The following is a 15,950-nucleotide window of genomic DNA, read 5'->3' on the forward strand; positions in this document are numbered from 1 at the left end:
ATCATTTATTGGATCAACATTTGTTGGTGAGAGAGACAAGCTTTTGAGCTTAGAAACAGCTAGTTTTCAGGTCTGAGAAAAATACTCAATGGGACAGCTAAATACATGGTGAAGCAAATTGTTTTGCATAAGTAGTTAACATCTATTTCTACCTACTGATTTTTCTGTGGGTCAGTCCCGCCCCCACCCCTGACGTGAAGGCCTGGGCCTTAGTGCTGGGGAGTTGTTGGCCTGGCAATACCCCGTGTTTCCCAGGAGGTGGCAGCAGGTCCCTGTGTTTTTCCAGGTCCCCGCGTGAGCTGCTGCGTTAGTATGAGGCCTCCGCAGAGAGGAAGCCAGTGCGGGCCTGGAAGCTTGGCCAGCCGTAGCTGCTTCTCAGGTGCGCGCCCGCCCCTCCGGCCAGCAGCAGGCGCGCAGAGGGCGCTGGAGGCTGGAGCCGGGGAGGCCTGTTAAGGTACGTAGCGCTCCGGGACTCGGCCGGGCTGCACGGGCGCTAACCCCCCAGGGGCCCGGCGGGGTGTGTTGCCCGCGGGGGATGGGATGGGGCGGAGCTGCGGAGCGCTCCGCCGGGCCAGGGAACGGACGCGGAGCTGCTGATGGCCGGAGGCAGCCGCAGGGAAGGTGCTTGCCCCCGGGACCCCCAGCTGACCGGAGCACCCGCCCTGCCCCTCTCCCAGCACCCCGGCCGCTCTCGTTTGCACTGGGCGGCGCAGGTTCTCTGCGGGCCTTCTCCGCAGGCTGGGCTGGGCAGCAGCGGCCCGCAGCGTTACTCGCGCCCCCTGCCCAGCTGGGCTGCTTTGGGCGTGGCCTCTCCGGAGCTGCCCGGGCAAACAGCCCTGGCCCCGAACAGCCTTGTCCCCTCCCGCTCCGCTCCTTGTGCGCGGTGCTGTGGGCGCTGCAAACGGCCCCTTGCCGCACTTCAGCGGGGAGCCCGGCTGCCACACAAGCCAAGTGACCTGTTGCGTTAGCGCCATGCTCCTGGTCATAAATGGGGTTGCTCGCCCAGTAACGCTTGGAGCAGGTAGGGAGGCAGGTCACAGGATAGATCCTGGTGTCTTTGGGGCTCAGTGCAGGCACGAAACTGTGCCCGTGCGGAACTCGTTCCAGGGCTAGGAGCCCTAGATCGGGTCGGCAACCTTTCAGAAGTGGCGGTGCCAAGCTTTTACTTTCTTCTGTTTACGGATGGGGTGGAGGGTGGGCAGGAGTCGGCTGGGTATGGTACCATATTTTCTGAACCCCGCTGCAGCTAGCAAAAACAGTTTACAGGCAGTCCCCGGGTTACATGGATCTGACTTACATCGGATCCCTACTTACAAACGGGGTGAGGCAACCCGGCACTAGCTGCTTCTCCCCAGCAGACCAGGGAGACGCGGAGCGGCTTTTCTCAGAAGACACGTCAGCTTGAGAATAAAGGACTGAGGGAAGAGAGGTGTGGGAGAATAAAACTGAGCTCTGGAGAAATGTTTGGCTAGAGTTTCCCCTACAATATGTACCAGTTCCGACTTACATACAAATTCAACTTAAGAACAAACCTACAGTCCCTATCTTGTATGTAACCCGGGGACTGCCTGTAATTTAAATTGTTTAACAGATTAAGCGTTTCTCATGTTCATTTATCAAACTTCATTTTAAATAAAGTAAAATATTAATTTATATCCAATACAAACGGTTTCAATGTTTTATTTATGGTAGGGTTGAGGGCCACTGATCCACAGAAAAATCAGTTGGGGACTGCACAAGTGAGAAGCAAAAATACTCCTAAAAAAACCCCAACCCTCACTGATGTGGCTCCCAACTGAGACACCTCATTCGTGGCACTCCAGCCCCCAGGGCGATGAGAAGGGACAGGGAGGACTGAGGTTCAGTGCTTCCCATAGGCCAGATTTATTTTTCTGGGATTTTGGAGTTAATGGATTTTATGGACCCCCTTAGTCTCTGGGGTGGGGACAAGTGTGCAGGATAAGACTGCCAGTGTGTGGAATAGGGTGAGAGGTGGGGTGCAGAAGCAGGCTGGGAGCAGGATGCATTTTGCATCAACTGTTCAATTAGTCAATGGGGTGATTCCGCCTTTGAAGTGTAGCAACTACTTCAAAGATGAAAGCACAGCGTGGAGCCTGGGATCAGCTGGGGACTCCAGCTGATCTCCTGCTCCATGGTGCTGCCCCTTTGAAACACCATGTGCAGCCTGATGCAGGGGCTCCACATGGCATTTCAAAATGTCAGCGCCACACAGAGCCCAGGATCAGCTGGGGACTCCCCTGCTACCTTGGGCTCCATGCAGCGCAGCTGCTTTGAAACGCTGGGAGGAGCCTGTTGCCGTGCTTCCTATGGTGTTTCATAGCAGCAGTGCCGTGTGCAGCCCATGGTCAGCGGTGAAGTCTCCAGCTGATCCTGGGCTCCGTGAAGCGCTGCCACGTGAAGCCCCAGGGTCTAGCCCCAGGCTTCAAGTGGCACTGACACTTTGAAGTACCCCCTCATCTTTCCCTCCCCACTGCCTCTTTCTGATAGAAGTAGCAAGGGGAGGGTGAGGTGGGAAAGTGACTAGTCAACTAGCATGTTGACTATGCAATAAGCATTTGTTTATCAGATAGTCAGCTAGTCCTTCACATTCCTAGTCTGGCTGGGGGCAGGGGTAGGGGGAGGGAGGGGAGCAGGCAGGCGGGTGGATGGGCAGAAGCAGTGCTTTTTTTGTGATGGTACTGTCCCGATACGCAGTACCAGCACCTCCAGTTAGAGCTCAACAACATTTCCCCTAGAGTACCGGCATTTCTTTCTTTCTTTTTCTTTTTGTTTTTGTTTTTGTTTTTGTTTGTTTGTTTTGTTTAACAAAAAACACCACTGGGCAGAAGCAAGGGAGGGTGTGCAGGGTTTCGGCAGGGAGAAGGGAGTGAGTGAGAGGGATTGGGGTAGGGGGATCTGAGCATGAGGGAGTACATTTACCTGGCTTTTAGAGAGGAAAGCCTCTGGACCGTGTGCTGCCGTTCCCCCAGTTAGGTGGGAAAGGGGGGAGCTCAGCCCTCCTCCTTCATGCAGCAGGGATCCCAGTGCCATGGGTGGGGGGGAGTGAGGAAACCCTGACCTTCCCCGCCAGACCTGGCTCACTGCTGCTCCCCCAGCAGGGTGAGGAAGGGCAGGGGGAGAGCAGCACTGCATAGAGGTCAGTGCCATTAGAGGCAGTGGCCCCAGGGGGGGAGGGAACAGGGGAGGTTGCTGCAAAGCAGCCTTTTCCCTTGGCAGGCCACGCTCACTGCAGGCAGAGGCTGTTCTGGCAGCACCCCCTGTCCGTGAGAGAGGGTCCCTAGCTCCTTGCTGGGCCCCCCGTAGGTAGGAGCTGCTGGACCCAGTGAGAGCTGGGACTGAGCAAGTCTGCATCGCTGCACCTCTGCAGTTTAAATGTAGGAGGAGCCAGGCTGCCTGTACACCTGGCTCTTAATACTTTTAAACTGCAGAGTGCTGCAGGGGTAGCTCCATCATGACTTGGGGCTGAGCACACCTTCGTTTATCAACTAATCATGATTAGGGAACTATCCACCTCTTAACATCCTTACTTCTAAGATCCTAATCTTGTCAGGACTTATTCATAAGCATGACTGGTGCATCATTTTAGATATGCCACAATTATAAGGTCAAGGGGGGGGGGCGGATAGACAGATAGGAGGATGTGAGAAGGAACAAAGGTTTCAGTAAAAAGTTCACACACTCAGTTTAAAAGCACATGCACGTTTTGGGTAGTGCCACGATACTGAAACTTGTAACTTGTTGTTTATTAGTATTTGGAGTGCTCATGGATATCACTTCATAATCCTAAATGAGAAATCTATTTTAAAGCAGAATTTGTCCTCCTTCTGTGTTGCAATTTGTTGTCTTTTTTAGAGTTGTAATCATGATTGTTGACTGGATTGGATTTGGTTATGCGGCAGTGGTGGCAATTGGTGGTGGTATAGGATACGTTCGCAAAGGTAAATGCTGCGTGTTACGGGTTGGATCACAGAAATCCCCTTGGGATTGTCACTGGTGTGCTGATCAAGGCACTGAGCCCACCACTGTGCCCTCTGGGACTCCTCACTACCCCATCCCACTGAGCCAGAAGCTCTGGTCTCCCTCTTCCCCTTCCTCCTCCCTCCGCCCCCCCCCCCCCCCCAGTCAAGGCACCGATTTGTGGTTACCAGTTCGCCCCTCAGAGTAACACAGACATTGAACCAATTTGGCTTCAAGAGGGCTCAATCCCCAATAGGTATCCAAACTCAAACAAATCCATCTTACCCTGTATAAAAATTGTATACAGAAAAAGCTCATAAGGTTAGCTCACTTGATCAATGCAAGAGAGATATGCACAGTAGTTGCTCCTCCCCAGGTAACAGTTATTTACATGGGGCTTGATAATGAACAATAGTATTTTTTTACTAAGTATAAAAAGTAGGATTTAAGTGATCACAAGTGAAAACAGATCAAAATAAGTTACAAAGTTAAAATGAACAAAAGATGCCATCTAATTCTAATACACTAAGAAGCTTGTTACATGCAAATTCTCACCTTTGTTGTTTTTATCTCAAGTCAAAGTTGATCTTTTTCTGACCTGGATTCACAGCTTTGCCGTCATCCTTTCCCTACAGTTCTTTGTTTCCAGGTGTCTTAGGGTGCATCTGCACTTCACGGTAGCTCGAAATAAGATACACAAATCTGCATAGCTCAAATTGCGTATCTTATTTCGATCTTATTTCGAAATAGCTTATTTCATACTTTGGTGCTGTCTACACATTAGCACAGTGGTCCCCAACGCAGCGTCCATGGGCGCCATGGCGCCCACTGGGCATTTATGTGCGCCTGCCAAATGACCAGGGCCAGCCCAAGCCATTCTTGCACCCCAGGCGTGTGGCGCCTGCTTGGCCCCCACCCCCGGGCATGCAGCGCATGAACAGCCCCGCCCCTGGGTGCCTAGCAGCCCCAAAAGGTTGTGGACCACTGCATTAGCACATTTAGAATTAAAAACAGATTAGTGTATCATATTTCTAAGTTCACACACAAGAATGATACTTGTTCATTTCTTCACTAGATTGAAGAGCCCTTTAGTATCTGGTGTCTTTTTACAAGAAGAAGGTGCTTACTCTGCATAATCAAGTCATTTCTTGATCTTTTTTATATGTTAAACAGATTGACTCTTTAAGTCTACCACTATGTAAGGGCTGGTCTACACACAAAACTAGGTTGACCTAGAAACATCGATTTTTCACACCTCTAAATGTCATGGTTACGCCAAAGACCCAGTGGAGACAGCGCTAGGTCAATGGAAGAACTTCTTTTGTCAACCTCTCAAAGAAGTGGATTTACTACAGAAGAAGCCCCTAAACTGTGGGGTCCTGTCTACATGATCCCTTCTGCCCCAGAGCCATGATCCCTTTCCCGACCCTTTGGGGGGATGTGTATAGGAGGAAGGGGCAGCACGAGGTAAAAAGTTTGGGGACCACTGTCCTATGGTGATGAAAGAACCCCTTTTGTCTCTGTTAGTAAGTGCCTGCGCTATAGCAGCATAGGTGCGGCTGTGCTACCATAGGCTGCGTCTAGACTGGCATGATTTTGCGGAAATACTTTTAACAGAAAAGTTTTTCTGTTAAAAGTATTTCCGCAAAAGAGCGTCTAGATTGGCACGGATGCTTTTGCGCAAAAGCATCCGCGGCCAATCTAGACGCGATTTTGTGCGAGAAAGCCCCGATTGCCATTTTAGCCATCAGTGCTTTTTTGCGCAAAACAGTTCTTCCCTGTCTACAAGTGGCCCTCTTGAGCAAGTATTCTTGCGCGAGAGGGCTTTTTCCCGAGCGGGAGCATGAAAGTATTTGCGCAAGAAGCACTGATTTTGTACATTACAAAGTCAATTCTCTTGCGCAAAATCAAGCGGTCGGTGTACACAGCTGGCAAGTTTTTGCGCAAAAGCCAGTCTACATGCACCCATAGTGTTTCTAGTGTAGACATACCCTAAAATTGATCTCATTGAAACATTACATAGTAAATATTTTTTGTGTGTGTGGAGTAATTGGTAGCCAAATTATGGGAATGCTCCAAGTCATCTCAGATTTTGGTGGTAGCAGCAAAATGCACAGTAAATTGTCTAATAAAGTATTCTGTAGGCTGTTTTTTCAGTTTTTCCTCACATTTTCATTTTCATATTCCTTTAAATGGCTTGCTGCAGGAAGTATAGTCTCGTTGGCTGCAGGTCTTTTCTTTGGTTTGGTGTCTGGTTATGGAGCATATTGCGTAACACATAATCCCAGAGATGTGAAGATATCATTATGTAAGTATTTTACGTTACTAAAGGAAAGAGCATTGGAAAATTTTAAAAAATACAGTTTAAAAAGCATGTTTACATGGATTAAAGACTGTTCAAAATTCATATTCTGTTTAATTTTTGCATCATATGACACCTCAGTCTACCTAACCGTTTAAATCAGTTTAAACTATGTTCCGTGGCGCACCAATTTGTCGCAGAGAGCGATAAATTCAAAATGGCCACCCTTAAAGGGGTAGGCGACTTTTTTGTGGGTTTTTTTTTTTTGTTTTTTTGCACAATAACTTTTCTCCCGACCTTTTTTTCCTCAATAACTCGTCTCTCCCTCCCCCTCCTTCCCCCCCCCCACCTCCCCCCGCAACAAAAAATCCTTGGTGTTCCTCATAAGAAAAAATTATTGTTCCGTGTTCCTCGGTCTTACAAAGTTTAAGAAACACTGATTTAAATAGACACTTTGCTTCAGTGTAGTCTATTACAGTTGGAAGCTTTATACCAGGAGTGGGAAATCTTTTTTCTATCAGGGGCAATTGACCCACAGAAAAAAATCAGTTACGGGGGAGGCCTGTAGGTGGGAAAGGGAGCAGAGTCTCAGGTCTTCTCCTAGGCTCAGACAGTGGGGACAGAAATGGGGGCTCGGTACAGGAAGGAGCTTCAGGCTAGGGCACAGGGTTGGGGTGAGGGCGCCTGCTGAGGGTAGGGGCTCTGGAGTGGAACCAGGAATGGGCCAAGTATTTGGGGTTTCAGGGTTGGGGCCAAGGGTTTGAAGTGCAGGAATGGGATCAGTGCTGGGGCATGGGTTGCAAGATGCAGCTCTCCAGAAAAGTCTGGGTGTGAAAAGTGGCTCAGGGTGCAGGTGGGGGAGAGTTATGGTACAGGATGGAATTACTGACTGACAGGGGAGTTGGGATGCGGGCTCTCATGAGGAGGCATTTACCTCAGGTGGCTCGCAGGTGGCAGTGCAACAGGGCGAAGGCAGGCTCCCTGCCTGCCCCAGCTCTGCACTGCTTCTGGAAGCAGCTGTCTCATGTGGCCCCCAGGCAGAGAGGCGAGGCAGCTCTGTGTGGTTTGAGCTGCCCACACCCACAAGTGCTTCCCTGCAGCTTCTATTGGCCACAACACCTGGCCAGTGAGAGCTGTAGAGCATGCACTGGGGGCAGGACAGGTCAGGGCAAGTGGAGCTTTTCTGATGACCCTGTGCCTAGGGTCTATACGGACATGCCAGTGCTTGTGGCTCCAGCCCCATGGGTGAGTTCCAAGGCACAGGGTTTCTGGTACACAGCATGGAGACTTGCTCCAGGACAGATGAAATGAAGTGGGCCTGATCCAGGCCACAGGTTCCCCACTCTCTGTTTTATGCATACAAAATTCAAGTAGTAGGATATGACAGAGACTAGATATTAGAGGTAATACCTTTTATTGGACCAACTTTTGTTGGTGGAAAGTAGAGGCTTTCATGCTTCACAGAGCTTTTTTAGATCTGGGAGTGTCTAAGCTAAATGCAAGTTGGAACAGGTTGTTCACATATGCTGCAGGAGACCTTTAAAATGAAGTAGGTGAGCTAACCCTTAATTGCCTATCTTGTCTCTCTCATATCTTGGACCTAACAAGACTACAGCAATATTGCAGACAGGTAATAGGATACTGAATTTACTGTATCTGACATAGAATAAATGTTTTCTTTACTTACATTTTAAAAACACTTCTACTGTTAGGTTAGTTTTTTTAATTTTTGTTTTTGTTTTTTAATTTTTGTTCACAAGGTAAGGGCCTGAGCCTGCAAAAACCTACCTCCATGTTTAACTTTGTGCCTGGCAATAACCTCTGTAAATCTGGTGCAAACCAGATGATGATTTAGTGTGATAAGGCTAAGCATGTGCATAAGTGTTTACAGGATCTAGGTCTAAAATACAGCAATCACTACTATATCTATCTCCAGTTCTGATTGTAACAAGAATATCCCATAATAAAAGGTGATGCTTTGCTAGGAAACCACAATAGTAGTTCATTTATGTTTTATGTGCATGGGAAATTATACCATCCAAACAAAAAAGACAAGTTTCTATCTTAAGCGTTTTTATAAGTAAATGGTATACGTTGTCCTGACTTCCTTGAGCTCTTGAATTCAGATTTTTATGACTGGAGCAGCTGTGGGAATTTAGGACTAAATATTCTGAAATAGTTCATCATTTTTGAGTGTCCAATTTGAGACACCTGCAGCCTGTGCTGAGTGCCTACAGCTCCCATTGGCCTCACTTGGAGCTGGGGGTGCTCGGCACCCATGGGAATGGAACCCAAGTTTTCTTGGCATTCTTGAATAATACAGGCACTAGTGCCTGGTCAGTAGAGCCTTTATAGAATGGACACACTTTTTAACCTGGGATGGTGTAAGTATGGCTATTAGCCAGGATGGGTAGGAATGGTGTCCCTAGCCTCTGTTTCTCTGGAGGTAGGTGGGTGATGGGAGGGATCACATGATGATTACCTGTTGTGTTCCCTCCCTCTGGGGCATCTGGTATTGGCCACAGTTGGCAGACAGGATACTGGGCTAGATGGACCTTTAGTCTGACCCAATATGGCTGTTCTTACGTTCTAAGTATATTCAGGGCTTCAGATGAAGATCATGTGGTGGAGCAGTCTTGGTGGAGCACATGTCTGAGGTCAAATTATGGGAGCATGTGATTAGAAATTACTTTTGCTTCATTGTTCAATGTGTACATGCTTAATAAATGTAACTTTATGATCTGTGTTTAGCTGTCGGAACTTGTCTTAGTATTGTGAGACGAGTCTGCAGAACTCTTTTATACTCCCTTCCCAAGCAAATGTAACTCTTCTCCACTGTGACCACCCTGACGTGCAAAGGGCGGGTTTTTGATTCTGGAACGGGATACTTGGGTTGCCTCATAATACAAAGAACTTAGTCATTTCCAACTGCAGAATTTGAGTCCTGCTGCATATGCTAGACTTATGTTCTTGCCAACTCTTAAAAAGGAGCACTGTATGATTCCCACAGTAGCTTTAATCATGTCAGTATTGGAGTTGTGGTTAGAACCTGTATTATGCTGCATCAGATATCCTATCACAATACTGAGCTATCCCTATCTCTCTTATGCCAATGTGGTATTGTCTAGCATCAGAGGAACTAGGTGGGATGAAACTTTTGGTTCCCCTGATGCTATTAGTGGCAACTCAGAGTTGGCACTGCCTCTCACAGCCAAGAATTAGTGTGAGGTCTAACCCATGAACCAAGGAACCTGTGGCCATGCTGTAAGCTGCAGTAGATATATTCCTAAGGAAAATATTTGACAAGCAGTTGTTTATATTTTCAAGAAACTTTGCAGCTAAAAGAATTAACTTTTTTTAATTGAAAGCAAAGATTAGCCTTCGCATTTATAGGTTCCTGAAACTGGGGGTTGGGAAAGGAGATTATAATGATGAGGGGATTTGTGAGACAGTGTTCAGTCATCTGTTACAATGTGTAGTGGCTCAGACCATTCCTCTGATTGCTCTTTACGTGCAAAAATAGTGGAATAATTCACGCTGATTGACAGTCTACAAAATAAGATTCTACATGTATTTAAACATCTGAGAAAAACAGAGAACTGTATTTTGAAAGATTTTTGGGATGTAGATTAAAATAATGAGGCAAAGTTGTTTCATCTCTAAATCTCAAGGGACTTGAGTAGCATAATTATCTCCATTTTACAGATGGGGTAACTGAGGCACAGAGCCTTGCCCAGTGTCACTCAGCAATGCAGTGACTGAGCTAGAACAAGAACCCAGGTCTTCTGAGTTTTAGTCTGATGCTCTAGTCATTAGCTCACACATGTAGCTACTAGTTACAGCATGCAGTTAGACCTTGAAGAGTTTTATCACATGAAATTTCCTAGTAATAGGCAGTAACATATGTTTTTGGTAGTCCTTTGATAAGTAACCCTACTTGAAAATTCTACTGATATATAGTCTCAGGGAAAACAGTAAATATGGTGTTGATTTGTCTGTTAACAGTTTCAGCTTTCATTCTGACCATTATAATGGGCATGAGGTTCAAGAGGTCCAAGAAATTAATTCCGGCTGGACTAATAGCTGGTTTAAGGTAGGTGTGTATATCAATCTTCCTACTGCAGTGATTTTAACCTGTTTCAAGTTGTAGCCAGATGACATCTAATCCAAGAAAATGATGATCAATGTTGTTACCATCCAGTGACTGTTGGACAGAATACAAGAAATGCACATGAAGCTCTTAGTCCAGTTTCCACTAGACAGCTTTCCACATCTGGCCACAAAAATCACACATCTGATAGTAACTGAGAACTAGGGATGTGAAAGTGTAACCATGTACACAATTAACCAATAAGCCTGAGGTCATGGATTAACTTTCATGGTTACATGCAGGCTCCTGGTGCATTCGGGGAGCTGGTTTAATAGGTGGCTTCCAGTGCACACCAGCTCCCAATAAGCTGCCTGCCCCCCTCTTCTGCTGATGCTTTTGTATCAGAAGCAGCAGCACAGGAGGGACAGATGGGAGCCAGCTCACTCATATAACCATATAATGTGGTTATTTTCAGCAGTTAGACTTGTACATAATTACTCACATTTTAACATCCCTACTGAGAATCTCAGAAAAGAGGATATTATCACATGCCAGTACATATTGGCAAAGGCCTTAAAAAGTATCTAGGGTAATTGTACCAAAATTTTAAAATATGGGTACTTAAATTTGGAGTCTTACATTCATACTCAGTGACCTGAATAAAAATAGCCCGGCTTTTCATGAGTTCTGAGCAATTTTCATTGGAGTCTATGGAAAATGTAGATACTTTGAAGATAAGGTTACTTTTATTTAGTTGTTTTGTCTTGAGGTAACTAGGTTTGAAAACTTTGGCCAATGTTACTGCAAATCCAGGAGTCAACTGTTTCATTACTCTGCTGCTATTCTTTATTTTGACATATCGAGGATATTTTCCATATTTATTTCACAGTTCAGTTCCATTGTAATTCCAAACTTATTCTCTGTAACTCCATCTCTCAAAACATTTTTCAGTTGCAAGTAAGTTGTTTTTCTAACTGTTCACACTACAAAATGAACTTGAAAATCAATTTTTTTTTCTACATTTTCCCTCATCATCATTATTGAAAGATTTAGCTGTGAGAATTTGTGTTGATGGTACATGAGGTAGAGTAAAAGTTATTTTCCTTTCTTGGACCTGTAGCGTCTATCTCTAGCTAACAAAGGTACACATCAATCAAATGGTCAGCTTGGTTCTCATGGTAGACACTTCTATGGTGATTCATGGATTTTAAGTCCCAAAGTAAATATTATAATAATTGTCTGACCACTTGCATAATACAAGCCATAGAATTTCATCCAGTAATTCCTGCCATAAACTCTTAACATCTCCAGAGCTAAAGCATTTTCAAGTGATGTAAGAGGCAGAAAAGTATTCAGGTTGTAGGTTGAATTTGCAGGGCAGAAACTTAGAAGTATCCTTTTTATCTTGTGATGGACCGGGCCGGGTCTGGGCACCGCTGAGGGCATCCACTCAAGGCGAATTACTCAAACTCAGGGCTCCTTACACTTCCTGACTGGCAACCTTCCCAGACAGGTCACAAACCAGTCACACTAAGCAAACCCCTCAGACATGCCAGCTCTCCTTGTGCCATAATCAGCCTCAGGCCTTATACACAAGTGAGGGTTTATAGAACCCAATCTCACCTACCCCAAACAGGTCTTTCCAGTCCCAAAGAACCAGTCACAAGATCACGCTGGGCCAGTCCTTTAGAATCTAAAATCTAAAGGTTTATTAATAAAAGAAAGAAAAGCATGAGAGCAAGGTTAAGGAGAATACTTTACATGCATCAAATTACCAAGTTCTCAATGCAAGCTCTCAGCAGAGATGATACAAACTGCTATCTTAAAAGTCTCTGGTGTACCTCCATAATTCTTCCTGGCTCTCTGTCCCTCACAAGGCTGCATCTGGGTTCAGGACCAGAATTGTAGACAAGATGGAGTTCACCTCATGGCATTTTATATCCCTCCTGGTGTTGTCCTGGCTAGAGCAGGTTACATGGTTGAGTGACCTACCTCTGTTTCACATGCTGGCAGCCATTATGCCCTGGCTGGTTTGCAGGTATCCAGATTTCCAGACACATTCCTCAGGTGTGTATTGGGCTCTCCGAGAGCCTAGTCCCTAGAGCCTTGTTAATTTGCATAGTCACTGAGGGTATGTCTAGACTACATGGCTCTGGCAACAGAGCCATGTAGATTAGTTTACTAGACATACCCAAATGAAGCGGCAATTTAAATAATCGCCGCTTCATTTAAATTAATATGGCTGCCACGCTGAGCCGATCAGCTGTTTGTCAGCTCAGCGCGCTAGTCTGGGCGCTCCGCGGTTGACATCAAAGGAATTTGTCGACCGCCCCGTTATGCCTCATGGGATGAGGTTTATCGGGGTGGTCGACGAATGACCTTGTTGTCAACCGCGGAGCGTCCAGACTAGCGCACTGAGCTGACAAACAGCTGATCAGCTCAGTACGGCAGCCATTTTAATTTAAATGAAGCAGCGATTATTTAAATCGCTGCTTCATTTGGGTATGTCTAGTAAACTAATCTACATGGCTCTGGCGACAGAGCCATGTAGTCTAGACATACCCTGACTGGACATTCCTTCCCGTTGCTCTGTCTCAGACAGAGAATCTTCCAGCATAAGTACAAAGTACATATTTATAACTCCACATACTGATATCATACAAGTACCTGAATAGCATATACAGAATCAGTAGAACATAAGCTTTCATTTGACACCTCACATAGCCCCCTTTGTGTACATACTTTGGGACAAACACCCTCCACCCCATGGGTGCAGCAGTGACCTGTCTGATCCCCTTAAAATCCAGTAATGTGACAGACCTTCTGTAAAAAGAAATTGTATATGGTGTCACTGAGGGCAAGTCTACACTCCCCTTAATTCGAAGTAACAGGCTTGGTAGTATGGATGCTCGTCTTGTTATTTTGAAATAATGGACTTGTTATTTTGAAATAATAATTCCTCTTGTTTAGAGAAATAAGCGTATTTCGAAATAGTTATTTTGGGAGTTATTATTTCAAAATAACTTATTTTGAAATAACCTGGTAGTGTAGACCTAGCCTGAGAGAATAAATATAGAACTCTAATGTCACTCTTCTGACAATAACTGCATTTCATGCATGCAGGCCAGGACTAAAACAATCCCCTTGGATTAATATTTGTGCAAGGTCTGTATTAATAGAACTCCTTGTATGGCTAAGGCAGCTCATTACAAAAACGAAACATCCTGGACCAAATTCTGCCCTGAGTTCACTGGGGCTACCCAGAGTGCAAGTCAAGTGTCAGACTGTGTTTCAAAATAGAATCGTTGCTGGCAACTGTTATTTGACATCTTTGCAAGTGAACTAGTGCAGCTGCAAGCGTATATAGGGAGACACCATCTTCAGCACCTTTTAACTGTTGTAAACGATAGCTCCATTTCAGAGAGCAGTGAGAGCCAAATACTCTGTCTTAAACCCTATTGGTTTAAAAGGTATCACTCTTCATTAAATCTTTCTTGTAGCAGCTATGGACTAGGCCTTTTACTGTATTTATTTAAACTGTATGAAGATTATCTTAATTAGAACATGAACTTTATGCCTGGCATGAGCACTTTGGAAGTTATTAACCATGCAAAAGAATTCTGGTAACTGAAACCTCCTAGAACACATTGGAAAAGCAATTCCGTGTTCTTGTTTTCAAAATCTCTCCTTCATATGGATCAAAACTTAAAAGGAGTGTTGTCTCTAACCATGTTAAGTGACAGGAGAATCAGACCCAAAAGGTCTAGAAGATTGTGCATTCTAGAACCCTTAAGTCCTGATTCTCATTAGCGTTACACTGGTGTAATTTCATCGACATCTTCCGAGGTATGCTGGCATAGAACGGGTAAAGGAAGAGGAGACCCAGCCCCTAGAAGTGTTTTAAAAATTCTGAATGATAAGTTCCAGATCCTCTCATTTGTAAATTAATGAAAGGATTTTATGCTATTTGATCATACCCAAACTTGACTGTTTGTTTTTTATTTTTGTGTTGATGCAGCCTTTTGATGATACTGAGATTGGTTTTTCTGCTGCTATAAGAGACAACAGCAACTAAGGACTGAAGTATAAATATCATTTCCCTTCAGCAAGCAGCCAAGCTCTTTGTACTTGAAATATGTTTCTCTTTTGTATTTTTTCACTGTAAAAGTTAACAAATATACCTGCAATTTAATTCCTCAAAGTTCTCTATGCTGAAAGCTTTTTTTTAAGCAAACAAGGAGGTTTTTGTTTGTTTCTTTCTTTCATCATTGTTTTCATTTAAGCAACTTATTGGCTGGATTTTTTCCCAGAAGTGTGAGAGCATAACAGCACGATAGAAATCAGGTGATGTTAGAAATGTTCTGCACATTTGAAACTCAAGCTATGTATGGATATTTCATTAAGCCAAAAAGTGTGTAGTATTAAAACATAATCTTGTAAGCATCTAACGATAAATAATCAACAGCAGCTCCACATAATGTACAAACTATAGTCTTGTCAATACTGATCATGTAATGCCACACTGTATTTTATCAAAATCACTAACAGATGAAGAGGTATATGCTTGTGTTCTGCATTGCACTGCTAGAATATATTTTGTTTCTAAATATGTAAATATTTCCTTCTACTGGAAATGTAGAATGTACACACCAAATAAAAGATGGACCAATTAAAACAGTTTTTCTTTAATCTTTCATGTTTACTAACAAACTTCAGGGACCATTATTTGAAGTGGCATGCGTGACTGGAAGGGTTTTGATTGAATAACTGTGTAAACATAAGGGTCCAAGTCTACAGAATGTTCTCATCTTCTATTGAAATGAATGGAAGCTGAATAATGCTGAATATCTAAACAAAATGAGTCCAGTTTGCAGTTGTGATATGAAGCTGACTGTGGAGCAGCATAAGGATTCGTGTCAACTCTTTAGAGTAGCATTTCCTCCAGCTGCAGCTGGATATTTCCAGCAACTAATTTTAGTTGGCATCCGGCTGATCAGGGAGGGCTGCAGCTCTCTCTCTCACTTCAGGAGATGACTGACTGGCTTTATCCTAACTCTTCATGGGGCAACTTTGCTACTTACTATGTGACCGTTTGATGACATGGCCAATAACCATATGCCCCCCTTTTTCCCAGACACAGTTAGGGTTTCTAGAAGGGGAAGGAAGGCAAACCGTTTCTCAGACTGGCTGTGAACAGCTTATAATTAGAACCACTGTGTTTTTAGTTTGTTAGAACAGTGGTTCTCAAACTGAGGGTCAGAACCCCATTTCAGTGAGTTTGCCAGGGCTGGCTTGGACTTGCTGGGGCCCAAGTCCCACTTCTCAGGACCAAAGTCCAAGGGCCTCACTCCTGACTAGTGAGGTTCTAATTACAGGCCCTATGCCTTGGGCTGACCCTGGGGCTTTGGACCCGTTTAGGGCATTGGGGTTTGAGCTGTGGTTCCACCCTGCCCAAGAGCAGCCAGGGCTTCGGGTCTTCCCTGCTAGGGTCATGTAGTAATTTTTATTGTCAGAAGGGCGTCACAGTGCAATGATGTATGAGAACCCCTAGGTTAGAACCCTGGGGCTACGTCTAGACTG

General features: G+C 45.0%; 1 protein-coding gene across 1 annotated transcript; it reads left to right on the forward strand.

Moving 5' to 3' along the window:
• The first annotated feature begins 293 nt into the window (after window positions 1–293).
• TMEM14A (transmembrane protein 14A) lies at window positions 294–15,045 on the forward strand. The gene is made up of 5 exons (XM_006137755.3): window positions 294–454; window positions 3,874–3,959; window positions 6,185–6,286; window positions 10,286–10,373; window positions 14,389–15,045. The coding sequence occupies exons 2-5, from the start codon at window positions 3,884–3,886 to the stop codon at window positions 14,426–14,428; spliced, it is 306 nt and encodes a 101-aa protein (XP_006137817.1). The 5' UTR covers window positions 294–454; window positions 3,874–3,883; the 3' UTR covers window positions 14,429–15,045.
• The last annotated feature ends 905 nt before the right edge of the window (window positions 15,046–15,950 follow it).

The sequence above is a fragment of the Pelodiscus sinensis genome, chromosome 3 (assembly GCF_049634645.1).
Source record: "Pelodiscus sinensis isolate JC-2024 chromosome 3, ASM4963464v1, whole genome shotgun sequence".
In the NCBI taxonomy this organism is placed as follows: Eukaryota; Metazoa; Chordata; order Testudines; family Trionychidae; genus Pelodiscus; species Pelodiscus sinensis.